The sequence below is a fragment of the Marmota marmota genome, unplaced genomic scaffold, assembly GCF_001458135.2.
Source record: "Marmota marmota marmota unplaced genomic scaffold, marMar, whole genome shotgun sequence".
Taxonomy (NCBI): domain Eukaryota; kingdom Metazoa; phylum Chordata; class Mammalia; order Rodentia; family Sciuridae; genus Marmota; species Marmota marmota.
The window spans coordinates 29390958-29414259 of record NW_026000019.1 but is presented as its reverse complement, the minus strand read 5'-3'; the positions used below and the strand labels follow the sequence as shown (position 1 = coordinate 29414259).

Genomic DNA, 23302 nt, shown 5'->3' with positions numbered 1-23302 from the left:
ATATATATATATATATATCAAGATGGTTCCGTTCAATTATTTAAGGCACCCTCAGGAAGAAGAGGGCATGAGAAATCACTGGATGTTGTTCCTGATGGAACTTGAGCAGTTCAAGGCCGAAGTCAAAAGGTCGCTTTGATTTTAAGAGAAAGAATAGTCATCAGGGCTCACAGCAGGATGAGCTGTCTTCTGCTGCAGTAAGTTCTCTGTCACTACATTTCAAACAGCAGGAAGGACTGGACCCTCTGACAGGGAGATCACAGGGGGACCTCTGCCCCAGAAGTTGAACTGACCTTCCCACGGTAAGTGAGTTCCATGAAACTGGTTTCAGAGAGGTGTGTAGATGAAAGTCCCCCTTTCAAAGCAGACAGTATAGGAGAGAAAAGGGTCAGGAAGGTCGAGGGACTCATGCCCTCCTGCCCCATCACATCAGCCATCTTTCATCTCATACATAGGGACCAAAAAATTTTTGTGGAAAAACGCATCTGCCCACTACACATCTCTTACATTCCTTAATCGTCAGGTTCACATTTCCAACTATTTGATTTGCCATTTTCAACCTCTAATTTAATCTGACATGACTTTTACAGACTTTGATCATGTACTCTCTCAGCTTCCTTTTATCATGCTTAAGTAACCTCTTAGTCTTCATCTTTCTTCCCCTAAAAGCCTCTCTATCTACTAACTATTGACTCTGAGTCATTAAAGATTCCTTCAGCAAGCCAGGTGCAGTGGTGCATGCCTGTAATCCCAGCTACTCAGAAGGCTGAGGCCTGAGGATCACAAGTTTGAGGTCAGCCCCAGCAACTTAGTGAGATCTTGTTTCAAAATTAAAAAGGATTGGTAGAGTGTTCCTGGGTTCAATGCCCATTACCCCCCAACACACAATAACAACAAAAATAATAATACTAATAATCTTTCAAATATCCCCTACCTTCCAAGCAGTAGAAGCATGCAGAAGCATGCAGACCCTTGGTGTAACATTCAACAAACAAAAAACACTTGACAGAGGATGAAATTTACAAAGAAAAACACAAAACTGATCCCCAAACATAGGAGAGGTAACATGGGGCACAAATAAACCCGGCACATTTAAAGTAGGCCTAAAGACAACTCTGGATAGAATTTTGACTTATAAAGGAACTTCATTGATTTCTCACACAGCTTACGAAGCTGCCAGTCATTCCTAGATTTCTAGCCTGGGACCACTTTGGATCATTTTTAGCTAATTGAGGTAATCAAATTTTCAGGATCATTAGAAAAGCAAACTGGAGTAAGAAGTAAAGATTGTGGTTAGAGAAATTTGGAGTTCCCTGAGCCAAAGGGAAGAATGAGGGTTCGGAGGAGGGGAGGGTTCTGTCCTTTTATTATTATTTTGACAGACTCAAAGTTGCTGAGGGTGTAACTAAGTTGCCCAGGGCGACCTCAAAATTGCAATCCTTCTCCTTCAACCTCACAAGTAAGGTGTATTGCAGGTATGTGCCACCATGCCAGGCAAGAGGAATAAATTTTTCATTGGGGTGAGATGGAGGAGATGAAAACATACTAATAGTCTATGTTTGTTCACATTCAAGAAGCAGGGCAATTGGTTTCATGGAGCAACTGTGTGCCATTACTGCCACCTAGTGGCCGTATCTAAGAAATACACCTCCAAATTTCAGCAATCCAAGGAAAATAGAAGGCATGGCCGCACAACCAATCCTTTCTCTAAAGTGCCTTAGATAAAAATTCATATCTGTACATTTATATAATCACTTAAATGGACCTCATTTAGCCTTTATAGAAATCACATATGAGAAGTATGTTATTCATACTGTACACACAAGCAAATACTATATTAGAATCTTAAAACTACTACTTTTGGTGTCTTTCATTTTGGAGAGTCTTTGGATGAGATCGTCTTTGGTTGACCTTTTTTTTTTCTTAAGTCATTTTGTCAATAAAGCCAGGATGCATCAGTTGTTCTTATGTAACAATCAGGAGCTTAAACGACAAGGAGATATTTCTTAGAGACTGATCAATAGTTCACTGAATAATATAAATCATTTGGGAAATGTATCTTGTCATTGGAGATGAAGAGGAGACAGAATCCCTGGACTAGAAGGACAGGGTCTTTCTTGAAGAAAGACAGGCAGTCTGGGACCCTGGCAGGCTGGCCCAGTGCAGAAGCAGCACGTGTGAGGAGAGGCAGAGGTGCCTGATACCCCAGTTTATGGCTTTCCAGGGCTGTAGTGTGCTCCAGTAAAGTGTGAGACCGCGTGATAGAGTCTAAAGCACTACGGCCATTCATCCTGTGTGCTTGGTCACTGCAAGGCAAAGATGGGCAAAGGGAAGATGAGAAAACGGTGAGCGGCAGTCCCGAGGGCTGGAACGAGAGGTGGCAAAGTCATGCTGGGCTGCATTTATGGAATTTCTAAAAAAGACTTCTAGCAATTATCAGTAAAAGGGGTCAAATGGACATCTGAGCAAGCAAACAAATCCCAATGTGCCCCGGCGTCTTCTCCCTCTGATGCCAGAAAAGGTGAAGAACTCCGTGTACCTTTTGCCTTCTCGTCCTGAAGATTTTTTGCCACGTGCATATAATTCAGCTTCTGGAAGATACGTATGGTCTTAGTCACCGCAGGCACCACACCCGCATTTTGAATCAGCAAGTTGGCTAACTCTGTCCTGTTTGCAGTCTGCAGTTTGCTCTTGGCAATCGTGAATTCATCTGGAATAAAGAACTTGAACCTATCCAGTTCCTCATCAGTGATGTTATCCAGGCCCCTCAGTAACAGCATTTCTCTGTATTTGCTCTCCATCTCCCAACTTTGGGGTCAGCCTATAAGAAACCCCAAACACATAAAGTTACACCACCCAAAGTTGGTTTACATTCAAAATAAGCAAGGTGAATGGTTAATATCTCCTCCTACCCGGCCCCCCACCTCTTTCTTTTTCTATTTATTTATTTATTGGTGGTATTAGGAATTGGACTCCCAGATTTCTACCACTGAGCTGCATCCCCAGCCCTTTTTATGTCTTATTTTGAGACAGGGTCTCACTAACTTGCTGAGATTGGCCTCAAACTTGCAATCCCTCTGCCTCATCCTCCCCAATCACTGGGATCACAGGTGTGCTTGACCTTACTCAGAGTTAACATCTTTTTAAAGGGAGAGTAAAATGTCTACAGTACAGTAAAGGAGATTTGGGTGAAATAAAAATCATAGCTTATTATAAGCAAGATGCCCACTACTATTGAGAAAGGACATCTTCAGAGGTGGTACAATGAATCTGTAATTCTTAGAGAACAGGATTCACTCTGTAAACGGAATTTTGAATATACTGACACACAACACAGTGAATTTATTTCAAGCATACAATGTGAAAATCTTGATGTATGCATACAGTAGCTGAAATCCAATTTATTAATTTGTTCTTTCATGGATCACGCTTTTAGTGTCACGTCCAGGAAGTCTTTTCCAAACAAGATCAGAAGACTTTGTCCTATATTTTCCTCTAGAAATTTTATAGTTTGGCCTTTGGGCACTTATATCTATAACCTCTTTTGAATCATTTTGTATATGGTACAAGGTCTGATTCAAAGTTCATGTTTTTCACATGGATATTAGTTTTGCCATAATTATATTCTTTCTCCACTCATTGACCTTTGTGCCTTTGTCAAAAATCCTTTGTTCAAATATGATTTGGTCCATTTTTTAAATTCTTTCCTCCGTTCCATTGACTTATTGGGTTTTATGCCAATAAAATATTGTAGTAATATGATTGTCTATGTATGTTATCAAAAATAATACAAAAAGTATCAGAAATAAGAATTAGCAATGATTCTAAATATAAGGTTAACATATACAAAAGCCTCATTTCTTTATTTCAGTAATAATCCAAAGGGAAAAACATAGAATAAAATAGTATAATTTCTAATAATAACAAACATACAAAGTACTTAGAATATGTAATAAAAATATATAATGCTTTAAAGAGCATTATAACTTTAGTGATAGACTTAAAGTACATAATTAATTACGGATATGTAAGATATTTTGAATGGAAGAATTCAATAAAATGAAGATGGTGGTTTTGCCAAATTAGTCTATAAACTCCAAGCAAAATCTCAAAGGGCTTTTCCTTGAGAACTTAACAAGATGATCCTAAAATCTACATCAAAGGATAAAGACAAAATTATACAAAATAAGTTTAAAATGTTTATTTGAAAGCACTATTCTTCCTAGCTTACCAATCCTTCACAAAAATATATATAATGAGTTTATTATGTATGTAATATATTATTATTTAATGATATGATAGTGTCACAGAGAAAAATTAACTAATAATAGAGTATGGAAACAGAAATAAAAGCATGGTATCCTATCAAAGTGACATTATACATCACAAGGAAAGGATGTCTGAACACAAAAAGTGTTCAGACACTTATATATGAGGAATTACAATATTGAATCATTATCTCACATCATACACACAATATATATTTCGTGATGATGTTGAAGAAAACACAAGACTTCTCATCACATTGAGGTAAAGGCATTTCTTAAATAAGGCTCAAAAAGAGCAAGATAAGAAAAGCCTAAAGTCAAATTTGAGTGTGCGCACATTCTAAACCTCTTTGTAGGAAAAACACACACACAGAGTAAATAAAGTGAAAATAAACTGGGAAGATACTATCTTCAATGTGTGTAACTAACAGAAGATTTGCTTTCTAAATATATGGAGAATCACAAACCAATAAGAAAAATATAAATGGTCTATCTGAAAAGTGGGCAAAATATATGAATAAGCAATTTGCTCAAATTTCTAATAAACTTTCAAAAAAAAAGATGTTTGACATTACTAGCAATTAGTAACTTCCAGAGAAGCAACATATGAGGTTCAAGAAATAAGCCTAAGAATGAAAGATGGCATGTTTATTAGTAGAAAATAATGGATCATGAATTTCAGAAGCCTGAAGACTCCATCCATAGAGACAATGTTAATAAAGTTATTATGGTTAAAATGGCCTTATTAATTTTCCAGTAGGTAAGGACTGGAGAAAACTATTCTTGCACATGTAGAGTTAATAACCAAAATATGTAGAGTTAAAAACCAAAACTATTATCAGCACCATTTCAAAATAAAGAATGCCTCTGAAATACCTGAGAAATCAATCTTCTCAAATGTCCCAGTCCTTCCTTACTGACAAAAGCAGTAAGGAAGATAACTTTGGTTAAATATTCATAATGTGATAGTCAACTCAGCATGCTCCTTACTTGTCTAGATGACATTAATCTTGCTAGAACCCTCTTATAAAATAACATAATCACATTTTAATGAGAAAATTAAGACAGCTATTTCTCTGAAGTTTTATTTTTATCTAATGAATGTAAAATTAGCATTTTACTTCATAATATCTGTCCACTTTTTTAAAAAACGTTTTGAAGTACTTGTTGGAATACGGATATGGCTCCCAGGTCGAGTGCTTGCCTAGCGTGCACACGGCCCTGGGTTTGACCTCTAGCACCACAAAACATAAAAAAAAAAAATAAGATATTTGTTATTATGTAAAATTTATACAGAAATCAAATGCATTCAGATCAATTTGGTGACTTTGTGGCCCCCAAAGTCCACACACTGTGATTTAAGAAGCATGATACTGCTTCATGCATAATAACTGATCACTGGATAGTGTTCTGCAATTTACCAAGTGCTTCCACGTGGAATGTGGATGGTACAGAGGAAAGAAAATATTTAGGGAGTGCCCATTTATCTCTAAAATGGGATAATTTCTACCCCTAGGTATAAGTACCCAGCATGATATGGCTGAAAAATACATTTTCATTTATTATAATCTCTCAATTATTACAGGCTAAATTAGCTTTTCAAGATGGAATGCCTTACCTGAGGCCCCACAGCTAGTGAATGGCAATAAGATGAGATGAACTCAAATTTTTGAATCCAGACCGTTTGTTCCTTCTTTTGCCAACTGCTTTTTTATCGTTCAGAGAATGTGCAATAACGCTTAAAAAAAAATAAGCTGATGTTATTGGCTGTGATTTGGAGAGCATCATAAATATCTAACCCTCTTATAATTCCAATAATAATATCATAATAACTGGCAATCATTTTCTTAGCCTAAACCACTTATCCCTTTTCACAAGATGGTGGCCAAGACCCTCCCATGGTCCTCTCCCCACAGAAACACCAATTTGAACAGCTATTCACACACCAAACTGACTTCTCATTAGCTAAAGAAGCCAGGTGAGACACCCGAGTGCCTGGTTTTAGTACAACAGGAAGAAAAGACACATTGAAGGGCACAGGAAGAAAAGAGTCACCCACATCACTTCTTCCCCAGCTCCAAGTAATATGGAGAGAATGCCTCTGCCTTGTAAGGAAGACCAGGACTTCAACTTGAACCCCAGTGCCAGGCCTGCCACGGTGGGCCCAGTGCTCCAGAGCCCCAGAATTCCTGCCTCCAGCCTGGACTCTTAAAATCTGTGTAGTCAGGCCACTGAGAACCTCCACCAGACCTCCCCCAACTTAGGGCCAAGAAACCAGGAGCAATGCTCTACCCACTGGGCATCAGGGCATGAAATTTAGCCTAAGACTTTGCCTTTGAGCTCGGAGCCCAGCCTGTTGGGCTGATATCTGGCCTTAGGCAGAAACCAAAAGTGTGTCTACCTCTCCTAGAGCTCACAGACAAAGCCTCTAGACCTGCCAGACATCAGACAGCAACCTCCACGCTGGTGAAGAAACACAAGTTTGGCCTACATCATTGCCAGCCTCATTGTGGGCCTAGGTCCACCCGTGTCCTCCTGAGGCTACATAAGTCCCTGTGGCTGTGAGGTCCTGATGTGACCCAGTCTAATACCACCCTTCATGGTCAAGGGGCTGTTTCCACCACCTGTCCCCCAAACTTGGGTAACACAGGTCAGTGCTCATATATGGAGCCTCTAGACCTGCTCTGGAACTAGGCAGAGACTTATGTACCAGGGGGATGGGCTGGTGCTTTGGCCTGTGTCCCTGACAGCTGTGCTGTAAGGCTTAAGACTGAGCAGGTCCTTGTGGCTGTGAGATTCAGGTGTGACCCAGGTTGGTGTCAGCCTTGGTGGCCAAATTGCTGCACCTTCACTAGCCTAATTCCTCCTTAGAACAACATGGAGTCATGTCAGGAGCTGTGAATACATTACAGGATTCTTTAAACCATCCCAAGGCAGAGGCGATGCCCTTCTGAGAACTCTCGGTGGAAACTCACCAATGGCGAATGCTCAGTGGCTGGTGACACCCTGTTCAAAGGGGGTTTGGTGCCTCACAGAATTTATTGGTTCAAACAGTCCTGGGATCAAACACCAGCTGCCGGGAGGTAGTAGAGATCTAAGTCCAAGCTGATAAGCTTTTTTTTTTTTTTTTACTTTTACTAGGTATTCCAAATTTTCAGGATTTTTTAAAATGAGGTATATATGACAGCAGAATGCATTTTGATTCTGATAAGCTCTTAACTGAGCTGTTCCTGCTCATGACTTTGTTATCTTGAAGACGCTTTCTCACAGTAAATCCACTGCTGTGTGTATCTACGTGACTGCATGACCCATGTGATTCTGCAACCTGTACACTCAGAAAAACGAGAAACTATATCCCATCTGATTCAAATGTATATGTCAAGGTCATTATACTGTCATGTGTAATTAATTAAAACAAATAAAAAATTTTTAAAAAACCTATATAATAAACGTACTGAGCCCGCAATGGGGTCAGTCAAGCCTCATCAGGGCTTGGCTTTCCCACAGGGTCCCACTTTCCTGTATTTGTGGGTTTGTTTGTTTTTATTTCTAATTTTTTCACCTGTCCTCCTTTGGGAAACTGAGGAAACGTTGCTCAGGGGGTGACAGACTATGACACCATTCAGTGAGGTTAGGACCAGGTAACAAGTTCCAAATTTGCCTTGGAACTCAGTGATGGGCTCGAGAAACCGGCAGGTCCTAATGGCTGCCAAGCCCAGATCAGCACCTGCAAATGGCACCTCTGGAACAGCCCTGTTAGAGGGCAGAAATAGTGTCTCTCACAACTATATTCCACTTAGCATCCCCTGTGGCTGGCTGTGGCAGTCTTGGGCCCCAAGAACACAAGGAAACCTATATCAGTATGGGTCTTCTTCCTTCCCAGCGCTGCATGGTCTCTGTGGGCTGTGATCTCAGGGTAGGACACAGTTCAGGGGCACTGGTGGCCAGAGGCATGGCATAGCAGCCTGGGGCTGGCCCTTCCATGGTGCTTTTGCCCAGGGCTGTGAAGTACCTGACCACAGGCTGGTGACTGTGAATGAGATGTCTAGGCCTATCTCAGCCCCAGAGAGACTCGTGGGGATAGTCTGCCCTTTTTAGCTACTGCTCTACTTCATGCTGGTCAATACAGTAACTGTTGATTTGGAATAAACATGGAATTAGATCACTATCTAGTACTGAAACAGTTATATAGCACATTAATAGCTGATTCCTGGCAAGCCTCGATGCAATAAAGTGTTAAAATAGTGGAAGGGACTATAGGCTCAAAGAAAACAAGCAATTAGAATTTCTATAAAGACAGGCACAAACAAAGCCAGGTTGGGAAGACCGGAACACCTATTCCTTCAATGTTTAGACAACATCACATACCAACAAGCATCAGAAACCTTTTCAGTAAACTATGACCTCACTCAATATTCAAAATAAACTGGAATACACTGACCAGAATGTAACCAGTATGGGCAAACTTTAGTATGGAAAATTTAAAACAGCTATTTTAAGGAAACTCAATCAGCTTCAAGAGAGCTCAGAGAAATAATTTGATAATATTACATAGAAACTTAACAGAAAGATGGAAGTAATTTTAAAAACCAAACAAATCCTTGAGCTGAAAAATACTCTAAACACAATAAAAAAACACAACAGAAGGCATCAGTAACTGAATAGACCAAACACAAGAAAGAAACAGTAAGCTCAAAGACAAGCTATTTGAAAATATAGAGTTGGAAGACAAGGAAAAAAGAATGAGGAGAAATGAAGAAAGCTTATAGAGACTTTAAGAAAGTTAATATTTGGGTTATTGGGCTTCAAAGGGAACTTGAGAATGCCACTGAAGTAGAAAAGATTCAAAGAAATCATCGGAGGCAAGAGAAGAAAACAAATACCTAGGAACCAGAAGATCAAAGATGGCCTGTCAAATTTAACTCAACCAAGTCCATAGCAACACATACAGTAATCAAGCTAACAAAGTCTAAAGGCAAAGGAGCCAGGGCAGCAAGAGAAAAGAAACACATAAAAATAAGAGTCTCCCTAATTTACCTGTAAACAGAGACCTTATAGACCAGGAGAGTGGCAAGAGACTTTCACAGTACAGAAGGACAAATTATCAACGGATAATACTGCACCCAGCCAAGACATCCTTTAGAAATTAAGAAGAAACAAAGGTACTCCCTAACAAAAACTGAGAAAATAGATTTTCACCAGACTTCCCCTATAAGAAAAGATAAAGGGGGCTCTCCAATTAGAGAGAGAGAGAGAGAGACTCATGAATAAGAAGAAAATGGAGCAAGGTGTCTGGAGCTGTCCATGGGTCATGTTGCACATGGGTCAACACACATGGAAGCCTAGTGGATAGAAACATCTGGTGTCTAGGGATGACCAGTGGATATTTTCTCTGGTCAATTGCCCAGGAACAGTGTGAATTTCTGTCCCACTCTGCCATGGCCCACAAAGCACCTGAGATGGGTGTGACCTGCCAAGATGTCAATCAACCTGCTGACTGCAAGACATCATGAAGCAAGACTCCGCCCTTGAAACCTTTTCCCTGCTTTTGATGTATCCCCTTAAATAAATCACCAGAGCCATCTTGTCTTTGTCTAGTTCTAGCACCCATGTGGACTAGATATATCAGGGGTTTTGCTTTTGTAAATATATTTCTGAATATTTGTGTTTTGTTATTTATTANCTGATATCTGGCCTTAGGCAGAAACCAAAAGTGTGTCTACCTCTCCTAGAGCTCACAGACAAAGCCTCTAGACCTGCCAGACATCAGACAGGGCCAGGAGGCAGCTGCCCCTTGCAGCACCACACACCACACTGCAACATCGCTGAACAGGCCACCCAATGCCATCTGCAGCCCATTCTTCCAGCCCCATCTCTGAAAGTGGTTGCCTCCAACTTGGGACACCTCCACTGCCATCTGAGGATACCCAGCTGCTGCCATCTGAGGATACCCAGCTGCTGCCATCTGAGGATACCCAGCTGCTGCCTCCACCATCTTTAGCTGGGGCAGTTTCCACCTTGGGACACAGAGTGGGGCCTGGCTTGATGCTGCTGCTGCCACCAACAAGGGACATGACTGCTTCCATCTAGGGACAACAATCAGAGCCTGGAAAAGCCATCACCAAGGTCCCTGTGGGCCCAGTTGGACCAGAGGTATGTTTACCAGTTGTTCTAACAGACACCTCCTGTTATAGAGGCAAGAGGGAGCCTTGCATGGGGTAGCCTCTCTCTCTTTTTTCTTTTGCTAATAGCCAAATTCTTTTGATTACCCTTTCACTGGTCCTATAATCTAATACCTCTATGTTCTCACATCCTGCCTCATAAACATCACAGCCTACCCTGGCCCCCTGCCCACCATTAAAAACTGTAATATTTGTGTTTTGTTATTTATTAATTATTTAAGACTTTAAGTTTTAGGGTGGCTTACATCCTCTTGGGCAAGAAGAACACCCCCCCGCCCAAAGAGATGCTGGCCATCATTCTCCTTAGCAAGGTATAAAACTCACTGGTAAGAGTAATTATACCTACTGGCTATATGGTAAAAGATAACTGAACTCATCATTTCTGTTTATAGCCACAAAACTGTAAATGTCAAAATAGAAGCTAATTGATTTATGGCTACTTATTGGTTGCATTAGGTGCTGTAAACATTGATATCCCCCTTGAAGGTGAGGCATTGGTAACCTGAAGGGACACTACAAGATTATAGGGTAGAAGCTGCAATACCTCAGATCTGCACTGCAAGAGGGGAAGACACATACACAACATGAATAAACAAGGAAGGAAAGAGCCCCCAAACAGACTGAGACACTACGACAATAGAATCCATTGGAGGGCAGTACGTGAAATGTCAGAGGAGTTCAGAATATACATAATTAAAATGACCTGCAAAATTAAAGAATGGCCTAAATGAGCAAATACAGGCAAAAACTGATCTCTCCAACAAAGAGATAAGAGAGCAAATTCATGCAACCATTGATCACACCAACAAACAGATAAGAAAGCAAATACAGGTAGCAAAAGATCACTTCAAGAAAGAGATAGGGATTCTGAAAAGAAAAAAAAAAACAACCAGAAATCCTTGAAATGAAGGAAACAATAAACCAAATAAAAAACTCAATAGAAAGCATCACCAATAGGCTAGATCACTTGGAAGACAGAACCATACACAATGAAGACAAAATACACAATCTTGAAAATAAAGTTGACCACACAGTGAAGATGGTAAGAAACCATGAACTGAACATCCAAAAATTACAGGATAACATCAAAAGACCAAATATAAGATTTATTTGGAAAGAGGAAGGCACAGAGATTCAAACCAAAGAAATGCACAATCTCTTCAATGAGATAATATCAGAAAATTTCCCAAACATGAAAATGAATTGGAAAATTAAATTCAAGAGGCTTATAGGACACCAAATGTACAAAATTACAACAGATCTACACCAAGGCACATCATAATGAAAATGCCTAGCATACAGAATAAGGATAGAATTTTAAAGGCTTCAAGAGACAGGAATCAGATAATATATAAGGAAGACCAATTTGGATCTCAGCAGATTTTTCAACCCAGACACTCAAAATTAGGAGACCCTGTAACACATATACCAAGCTCTGAAAGATAATGGATGCCAACCAACAATCTTATATCCAGCAAAATTAAGTTTCAGAGTTGATGATGAAATAAAAACCTTCCATGATAAACAAAAATTAACAGAATTCACAACTAGAAAGCCTGCACTGCAGACCACTCTTGGCAAAATATACCACGAGGAGGAATGAAAAACAACAATGAAAATCTGAATAGGGAAGAATTACACTAAAGGAATGGCCAATCAAAGGAAAAACCAAGTCAAGTTAAAAACCAAAAATAAACAAAAATGAGCAGGAATACAAACCATGTCTCAATAATAACTCTGAACGTCAATGGCCTAAACTCATCAATCAAAAGACATAGACTGGCAGATTGGATTAAAAAAGTGACCATCAATATGCTGCTTTCAAGAGCCTCATCTCACAGGAAAAGGCATCCACAGAGTGAAGGTGAAACCTTCACTCACATGGACCACACAAACAAGCAGGGGTTTCCATCCTCTATCAGTTAAAGTGGACTTCAAACCAAAGTTAGTGAAAAGGGATGAATAAGATCATTGCATTCTACTTAAGGGAAAATATATCAACAAGACATAACAATCATAAATACCGATGCCTCAAACAATGGAGCATCTATGTATATCAAACAAACCCTTCTCAACTACAAGATCAAACAGACCATCCCATAATAATACTGGGTGACTTTAATATACCTCTCTCACCACTGGAAAGATCTCCCAAACAAAAACTAAACAAAGAAATTACAGAACTCAATAAAACAATCAATAATTTAGACTTAACAGACATATATAGAATATTCTATCCATCAACAAATGAATACACATTTTTCTCAGTAGCACATGAAAACCTCGAAAACACCGACAAATTTCTAGAGGCATATGAACTACCCAAACTGAACCAGGAGGATATACACACCTTGAACAGATCAATTTCAAGCAGGGAAACAGAAAACACCTTCAAAAGCCTGCCAACCAAGAAAAGTCCAGGACCAGATGGATACTCAATGGAGTTCTACAAGACCTATAAAGAATTAATACCAATATTCCTCAAAGTATTCCATGAAGTAGAAAAGGAGGAAACATTTCCAAACTCATTTTATGAGGCTAGTAACAACCTGATACCAAAACCAGAAGAAGACACATCAAAGAAAAAAACTTTCAAACCAATATACCTGATGAACATAGATGCGAAAATTCTCAATAAAATTTTGGCAAATTGCATATAAAAAGATATTTAAAAAGCAGTACACCATAATCAAGTGATTTTATTTTAGATGCAAGTTTGGTTCAATATACATAAATCAATAAATGTAATCCATCACATCAATAGACTTAAAGAATCATATGTATAATGATTATAATCAATTGATGCAGAGAAAGCAATTAACAAAATACAGCACTCTTTTCATGTTCAAAACACTAGAAAAACTAGGGATAGTAAGAACATACCTTGACATCATAAAAACTATCTATGCTAAACCTAAGGCCAACATCATCCTAAATGGAGAAAAGTTGGGAGCATTCCCTCTAAAATTGGGAACAAAACAGGGATGCCCTCTCTCACCACTCCACTTCTATACATATAGTCCTTGAAACGCTAGCCAGAGCAATTAGACAGATGAAAGAAATTAAAGGGATAGAAATAGGAAAAGAAGAACTAAAACTATCATTATTTACCAACTACATGATTCTATATTAGAGGATTCAAAAAAATTCCACAGGAAAACTTCTAGAACTAATAAATGAATTCAGCAAAGTAGCAGGATATAAAACCAATACACGTAAGTTAAATGCATTTCTATATATCAGTGATGAATCCCATGAAAGAGAAATTAGGAAAATTATCCCATTCACAAGTCTCAAAAATAAATAAATAAATAAAATACTTGGCATCAATCTAACAAGAAAGGTGAAAGACCTCTACAATGAAAACTACAGAACACTAAAGAAATAAATTACAGAAGAGCTTAGAAGATGGAAAGATCTCCCATGCTCTTGGATAGGCAGAATTAATATTGTCAAAATGACCTTGCCACCCAAAGCGCTATACAGATTCAATGTGATTTCAATTAAAACCCCAACATCATTCCTTACTGAAATAGAAAAAGAAATTATGAAATTTATTTGGAAAAATAAGAGACCCAGAGTAGCCAAAGCAATCCTTAACAAGAAGAGTGAAGGCATCACTATTCCAGACCTTAAGGTATACTACAAAGCTATAGTAACAAAAACAGCATGGTATTGGCACCAAAACAGACATGTAGAGCAATGGTACAGAAGAGAAGACACAGAGACAAACCCACATAAATACAGTTATCTCACACTAGACAAAGGTGCCAAAAATATACATTGGAGAAAAGATAGCCTCTTCAACAAATGGTGCTAGAAAAACTGGAAATTCATATGCAGCAAAATGAAATTAAACCCCTATCTCTCACCATGCACAAAACTCTACTCAAAGTGGATCAAGGACCTAGGAATTAGACCAGAGGTTCTGTGCCTAACAGAAGAAAAAGTAGGCCCTAATCTTCATCACATCAGATTAGGCCCCAACTTTCTTAACAAGACTCCTAAAGGCACAAGAAATAAAATCAAGAATCAATCAATGAAATGGATTCAAACAAAAAAGCTTCTTCTCAGCAAAAGAAAGAAACAATGAGGTGAAGACAGAGCCCACATTTTGGGAGCAAATTTTTGCCACATGCACGTCAGAGCACTCATCTCCACGATATATAAAGAACTCAAAAAACTTAACATCAATAAAACTAACAACCCAATCAATAAATGGGCTAAGGAGCTGAACAGTCACTTCTCAGAGGATGATATACAATCAATCAACAATGAAAAAATGTTCAACATCTCTAGTAACTAGAGAAATGCAAATCAGAATCACTCTAAGATTTCATCTCACCCCAGTCAGAATGGCAGCTATCAAGAATACAAACAACAATAAGTGTTGGCGAGGATGTAGGGGAAAAGGCACCCTCACATTGCTGGTGAGACTGCAAACTGCTGCAACCAATCTGGAAAGCAGTATGGAGATGCCTTAGGAAACTTGGGATGAAAACACCATTTGACCCCACTGTCCCACTTCTCAGTCTATACTCTAAAGACTTAAAAACAGCACACTACAGCACACTACAATAACACAACCACTTCAGTGTTTACAGCAGCACAATTCACAATTGCTAGACTGTAGAAGCACCCTAGATTCCCTTCAATAGATGAATGGATAAAAGAAACTGTGGCATATATACTCAATGGAATATTACTCAGCATTAAAAGAGAATAAAATCATGGCATTTGAAGATAAATGGATGGAGTTGGAGAATATTGTGCTAAGTAAAGTAAGCCAATTCCAAAAATACAAAGGCTGAATATTTTCTCTGACGTGTGGATGCTGACCATAATGGCGGGAGGGGCGGGGCATGGGATAAGTGGAGGAACTTTGGAGGGGGCAAAGGGGTAGGAAAGATGGTGGAATGAGATGGACGTCATTACATGTATGACTGCACGAATGGTGTGACTCTAGTTCATGCACAACCAGAGAAGTGAAAAATTCTGCTCCAACTGTGTACAATGAGTCAAAGAGCTTTCCACTGTCTCTTTCTTTCCACTGTATAACTGATTGGAATTAATAAATGAATAAATTTTTAAAAAAGAAAGAAAGAAACTTCTGAGGACATGCATAGACTGAAAGTAAAGGAATGGAATAAATGTTGAATGGAAATAAAACCCAGAAGAAAATAGGAGTAGTCACAGTTATATCAGATAAAGTAAGACTTTAAATCCAAGAGACAAGATGGACCATTATCTAGTGATAAAAGGGTAAATTCAGTAAAAGGAAAGAACAATTCTAAATATATAAGCACTCAATGTCAGAACATTCACACATATAAGCAAATATTGATAGACAGACTCCAATACAAACATAGTAAAGGACTTTAACCACCTACATTCAGCAATGGAGAGATCATCCAGACAGAAAAATCAACAAAGAAACCAAAAGGTTAAATTGTATTCTAGACCATACGGACCTAAGGAAGCATTCCATCCAACAACTTTTGGACACACATTCTTCTTCGGAGCACGTGAAACATTCTCTAAGACAGGCCACATAATACGCCAAAAAACAAGTCTCAAAATTTGAGAAATTTAAAATTATATAATTATTTTTCTGACCACGGTGTAATAAAACCAGAAATCAGTAACAAGAGAACCTTTGGAAACCACAAAAATGCATGTAAATTAAACGATTGACTCTTGTACAACCAATGGATTGAGGAAGAAATGGAAAAAAAAATGTTAAAAGATTTCTTTAAACAGATAAAAATGGAAACACAGTATGTCAAACCTCTGAGAGACAGCAAAAGAAGTACTAAGAGGGAAGGTCACCGCAATCAACACTCACTTCAAAAAAGCAGTAAGATCTCCAGTAAACATACTGTACCTGCAAGGAATTATCTTTAAAAAAATTAAATTGGTAGAATAAAAGAAGTAATAAAGCTGAGAGCCAAAATTAATGAAATAGAGATTTTACAAAGCAAAGAAATAAAGAGCTGTTTCTTCAGAGGGATAAACAAAATAGACAGACTCTTATCTAGACTAGGAAAAAAAGAGAGATAAAACTCAAATAATAAAATCAGATGAAAAAAGGAGGCATTATAACTGATACCACATAAATATAAAACATCATTAGAGATAACTGCAAAAAACTATATGACTACAAATTTGATGACCTATAAGAAATAGATAAATTCCTGGAAAAATAAACCTTACCAAGAATGAATCATGCAGAAGCAGAAAACCTGCACAGACCAACAATGAATGAGACTGTATCAGGAATAAAAAGTTTTTTATCAACAAAAGACCAGGAACCGAAGTCTTTATTTATACCAATTCTTCTAAAAAATTGAAGAGGGGAGAATTCTTCCAAACTCATTCTTGATGCCAGCATTATCCTTATACCCAAAGCAGACAAGGGCATAATGAGAGAGAGAGAGAGAGAGAGAGAGAGAGAGAGAGAGAAAGGGAGAGTGAGAGAGAAATAAATTTATGAGCCAATATCCATGATAAACAAAAATCTTCAACAAAATACTAACAAACTGTGTCCAACATAACATTAAAAAGATAATTCACCATGATCAGGTGGGATTCATCCCAAAGATGCAAGAATGGTTCAATATATAAAAGTCAAAAATATAATACAACATTTCAGACCCCATATATGACAAAACAATGATCTCAATAAATGTAGAAAAGGTATTTGATGAAATTCAATTAACACGTCATGATAAAATTTCTGGACAAATTAAGAATAGAAGGAATGTAATCAATATAAAAAAGACCTTTTGCAATAAACAGCTCAATGAGGAACATTATCTTTCTAAGATATGGAACAAGACAAGGATGCCCTAATTCACCACTTCTACTCAACCTAGTTCTAGAAGTCTAGTCAGAACAATCAGGCAAGAAAAACAAATAAATAAACTGCGTCCAAATTGGAAAAGAGAAAGTCAAACTATCACTGTTGGAAGAGGACATGATCTTATTTATAAAAATCCTGAAGACTCCACCAGAAGACTTTTGGAACTAATAAATGAGTTCAGTAAAGCTGCAGGGTACAAAATCAAAATGCAAACAATACTAGCATTATTGTATGCTATGGCAGGTCATCTGGAATAGACATTGAGAAAATAATTCTATTTACAATAGTTAGGAAAAAAGAATAAATTTAACCAAAGAAATGGAAGCTCTTTACAATGAAAATCAGAAAAAAAAAAGATAAAAGAAACTGAAGAGGACACACACACACACACACACACACACACAGTAAAAAGACACTCCATAATTAAGGATTGGAAGAATTGATGTGGTAAAGAATATACCACCCAAAGTGATCTACTGATTTGATGCAATTCCTTACTAAGACATTCTTCATGGAATTAGGGGAAAAAAATCCTAAAATTCATGTGGAAACACACACAAAAAAACTCTGAATAGACAAAGCAGCATTAAACAAACAGAACAAAGCAGGGCACCAAACGATTTGAATTTCAATGCATAGTACAAAGTTGCAATAGTCAAAATAGCCAAGTATTGGCATAAAAACTGACATAGAGCAGTGGAGCAAAACACAGAGCCTAGAAGTGAACCCATGCGTGTATACCAATTGATTTTCTACAATGGTATTAAGAACGTGCCGTGGACAAAGGGCAGTCTTCAATATAGTATGCTGGGAAAACTGGATATCGACCTGCAGAAAAATAAACTAGACCTGTATTTCTCACTATATGTAAAAAAAAAAAAATCACCTGCAAATAGACTATAGACTTAAATGTAGGACTTAAAACTATGAAACTAGTAGAAGAAAAACATAGGGGATACACTTTAGGACATTAGAATGGCCCAACAGACAGGAAAGAGGTGAGAATTATAAATGGGATTACACAAAACTGATACAGCTTCTGCTCATCTAAGGAGACAACAGAGTAAAGAGACAACCTGCAGAATGGGAGGAAATATTTGCAAACTACACATCTGAAAAGGAGTTAATATCCAGAATACGTAAAAAGAAATCAATAGCAAAAATAAATCATGATGTGCCGACAGATGAAAGACCAAAATAGACATTTAAAAAAACATACAAATAGCCAACAGGTATATGGAAAAAATGTTCAACATTACCAATCATCAGGGAAATGCAAATCAAAGCCACAGTAAACTATCCCCTCACTCCAATAATAATAACTATTTTAAAAAACACTGAAGGTAAAAAAGTGCTAGCATAGACATGCAAAGAAGGGAACTCTTGCACACTGTTGGTGGGACCATAAATTAGTATTGCCATTATGGAAAACAGTATGGAGGTACCTCAAAAGTTAAAGTGATTCAGTGATCCCAGTGTTGGGTATGTATGTTCAGAGGAAATGAGGTCTGCATGTCAACATCTGCATTATTATGTTAACTGCAGCTCTATTCACAATATCCAATAAATGGGAACAACCTAAGTATAACAACTGATAAACAGATAAAGAAAATATTATAGAATAATATCCCATATACACAATGGGATATTATTCTACTATAAAATAAATGAGAACCTGCCACTTGTAACACATGGATGGAACTGGAGATAATTATATAAATAAAATAACTCAGGCATGAATGCATTTCAAAATAATACCCAACACTATCTGCCAACAGGAAACTCACCTCACCTGCAAAAACACATAGACTGAAAGTGCAATGATGAATAATTATATTCCAACCAATGGAATCCAAATGCAAGCAGGATTAGTTATGCATATATTCAAAATTAGACTTTAGGACAAATTAATTATAATAGACAAAGATGATAACTATTTATTATGAGTGACTAATGCTTCGAGAAATTATAATGATTACAAATACAAAAGCACTGAACATTGGAACACCCAATTTTATAAAACAAACACCACTGGACATAAAAGGAGAGACAGACTCCAATACAATAAGAGTGTGACTTCAACACCCTGCTCTCATTAGATTATCCACACCAAAAAAAAAAAAAAAAAAATCAACAAAGAAATATCAGAGTAAGTTTACACTATATATTAAACAGAGATAACAGATATTTATAGGTTATTTTATTCAGTGACTCTGGAATACCTATTATTTTCCCCAGCACAGGGAACTTTTTCCAAAATATATCAGAGAGGAAATCACAAAATAATTTATTGTATATTATCTCACCACAATAGAATGAAATTGGAAATTAATAGCAAAAGAAACTGCAGGAATTATGTAAATTATATAAGCACAGGGAGATCAAATCATACACTTTTTGAATAAACAGTGGGTCATTGAAAAATTCAGGAGTGAGGGATTTTATAATTCCTAAAAACAAAGAAAAATGGAAAAAAAAATACTAGATCCTGTGAGCTACAGCAAAAGCAGTACTGAGGTAAATTTATAACAATGAGTGTTTACATCAGAGAGAGAGAGAAATCTCAAATAAATAACAAATGATCCACCTCACAGTCTAAAGAAAACAAGAACCAGCCAAACCCCAAATCAGTAGAAGGAAATAAATCATAAAGATGAGAACAGAAATAAATGCATTGGAGAGTTAAAAAATGCTACTGAGGATTGAAGAAACAGAGATTTTTTTTTTCTTTGAAAAGGTTAAACAAAATTGACAAATGCTTAGCTAAACTAGCCAAACTAAAGAAAGAGAAGACCAAATAAATAAAATTAGATGTGCAAAAGAATACATTACAATAGATACCCTTGAAATTCAAAGAATCAACAGGGAATATTAAAAAAAAACTGCATGCCAATAAATTGGAAAATGTAGAAGATATTGATAAATTTCTAGGCTCATATTATCTACCAAAATTAAACCAATAGAATATCAAAACATAAATAAAGCAATAGCATGTAATGAGACTGAAACAGTAATAAAAAGCCTCCCAACAAAGAAAAGCCAAGACTGGTGGATTCTCTGCTGAATTTCAGGAGACTTTTAAAAGAGAGCTAACACCAATGTTTCTCAAACTATTCCACAAAATGGAAAGGGAAGAAACTCTTCCAAACTCAGTCTATGAATCTTGTATTACCCTGCAATCAAAACCTGAGAAGAACACAATAACAGAAAAAAAAATTTAGACAATATTCCAATATTTGCAAATAGTCTCCATAAAATACTTGCAAATATAATTCAACAGTATATGAAGATAATTATTCACCATATCAAGGTGGTTTCATTCTAAGGATGTGAGGCTTGCTCAACATGTGCAAATCATAAATAAAATATATCACGTAAACCCAACGAAGGATAAAAACCACATTACCATCTTGAAAGATACAGAAAGTCTTTGATAAAATCCACCATCCCTTCATGATAAAAACCCTGAATAAATTAGGTATAGAAGGATCATTTCTCAACATAACAAAGGCTATCTATGACAAAACCATAATCAACATCATAGTGAAAGCATCTCCTCTAAGATGAGGAACAAGAAAAGAGTATCCACTCTTACCACTCTAATTCATTAGGAATTCTAGCCACAGTAATTAGGTAATAGAAAGAAAGAAAAATGATACAAATAGGAAAGGGAAAGCGAAAGTCATTATCCCTGTTGACTGATGAGAGGATTCCATGCTTAGAAGACTCTGAACACTCCACCCAAATACTCTGAAAACTAATAAACAAGTTTGGTAAGAAAAAAGCATACAAAAATCAATGTTCAAAAATCAGAAGCAATACACTAATTTAAACAAATATATAAGTAAACATCAGAAAGATCAGTAGAGAGGGAAGGGAAGAGGGGAAGTACCAGGCACCGAATTAGAATAAGTTATAGCCCATGCTTTTATAATTTTGTCAAAATAAATCTTAATATTATGGGTAACCAAAAGAACCAATAAAAAGAAAACATACATAACCAGAATAACAAAACTTAGCTGCTTTTCTATACACCAGTAACGTACTCACTACGAAAGAAATCAAAAAAGCAATCTCATTCACAACAGCATCAAAAAATATACCTAGAAATAAACTTAACTCAGGAGGTGAAAGACCTCTACAATGAAAATTATAAAATATTGAAAAAAAGAAATTGAAGACACTAGAAAATTGAAAGAGTTTCCATGTCCATAGATTGAAATAATTAACACTGTTAATGGCCACACCACTCAAAGCAATCTACAGATTCAAGGCAATATCTACCAAACTAGTAATGACATTTTGGGGGAGAAGATGGTACGGGGATTGAACTCAGGGGAACTCAGGGCCACTCTACCACTGAGCTACATCCCCAGCCCTATTTTGTATTTTATTTAGAGACAGGGTCTCACTGAGTTGCTTAGCACCTCGCTTTTGCTGAGACTGGCTCTGAACTCAAGATTCTTCTACCTCAGCCTCCTGAGCTGCGAGGATACAGGTGAGCATCACAGTGCTCAGCCAATGACATTCTTCACAGAATCAGAAATTTATATGGGAGCAAAAAAAAGGCCTCGATTAGCCAAAGGAATCATGAACAAAAAGAGAATGCTAGAAATATCATCACAGTGATTTTCAAAACATACCACAGAGCCACAGTAACAAAGCCAGCATAGTAATTGTATTAAAAAAAAAAAAACACAGACCAATAGAATAGAATAGAAGATATAGAAATAAACCCACATAGTCATGGCCATGTGATTCTTGACAAGTTACCAAAAACATATGTTAGCAAATGGTACTGGAAAAACTAGATATCCATATGTATAAGATTGAAATTAGGTCCCCATCTCTCACTCTGTACAAAACTCAACTGAAAATGGATCAAAGGCCTAAATGTAAGACCTGAAACTTTGAAACCAATAGAAGAGGACTTCAGGAAGTATTTCAAGATACAGACACAGGCAAAAACTTCCCAAATAGGACTGCAAAGATTCAGGTTATAATAGCAAGAATCAACAAATTTAATTGCATCAAATGAAAAAGTTTTGCACACCAAAAAACCAAAAGAGTGAAGAGAGAGCCAACGGAATAGAAGAAAATATTTTCCAACTATTCTTCTGACAGGACTCATATTGAAAATATATAAAGTACTCAAAACATTCAAGCAAATAACTTAACCAAGAAATGGGCAAAGGTACTGATAAAGTACTTCAAAAATAAATACAAAAATGCCTTTGATTTATGCGTGTTGATTTTATATCCTGCCACTTTGCTGAATTCATTTATTAGTTCTAGTAGTTTTTTTGTAGACCCTTTTGGGTCTTCTAGGTATAGAATCATGTCATCTGCAAATAGTGATAATTTAAGTTCTTCCTTTCCTATTTTTATGCCTTTAATTTCTTTCGTCTGTCTAATTGCTCTGGCCAGTTTTTCGGGAACTATATTGAATAGAAGTGGTGATAGAGGGCATCCCTGTCTTGTTCCAGATTTTAGGGGGAATGCCTTCAATTTTTCTCCATTGAGAATGATGCTAGCCTGAGGCTTAGCATATATAGCTTTTACTATGTCGAGGTAAGTTCCTGTTATTCCTAGTTTTTCTAATGTTTTGAACATAAAGGGATGCTGTACTTTGTCGAATGCTTTTTCTGCGTCTATTGAGATGATCATATGGTTCTTATCTTTAAGTCTATTGATGCAGTGACAAAACTTCTGAAACGGAAATGAGGAAAAACACTCCATTCACAATATCCTCAAAAAAAAAAAAATAAAAATACTTGGGAAATCAACCTAACAAAAGAGGTGAAGGACTTATACAATGAAAACTACAAAACCCTAAAAAGAGAAGTAGAAGAAGATCTTAGAAGATGAAAAAATATACCCTGTTCATGGATAGGCAGAACTAACATCATCAAAAATGGCGATATTACCAAAAGATTCTATAGGTTTAATGCAATGCCAATCAAAATCCCAACGGCATTTCTTGTAGAAAT

General features: G+C 37.0%; 1 protein-coding gene across 5 annotated transcripts in view; it reads right to left on the bottom strand.

The window, feature by feature from the left end:
- Aim2 (absent in melanoma 2) overlaps positions 1–23302 on the bottom strand; it is a 76205-nt gene that overhangs the window by 6669 nt on the left and 46234 nt on the right. For 3 of the 5 annotated variants that reach the window (XM_048810204.1, XM_048810202.1, XM_015491658.2), the window contains 3 exons: positions 5887–6006; positions 5145–5194; positions 2540–2821 (listed from right to left, as the gene is read on the bottom strand). In XM_048810204.1, the coding sequence (XP_048666161.1) occupies positions 2540–2801 (262 nt within the window). In that variant the 5' untranslated portion in view covers positions 2802–2821; positions 5145–5194; positions 5887–6006. Of the gene's footprint in view, positions 1–2539; positions 2822–5144; positions 5195–5886; positions 6007–7243; positions 7262–23302 lie in introns of those variants that run through there. The other 2 variants (XM_048810205.1, XM_048810203.1) reach the window with 2 other exon arrangements.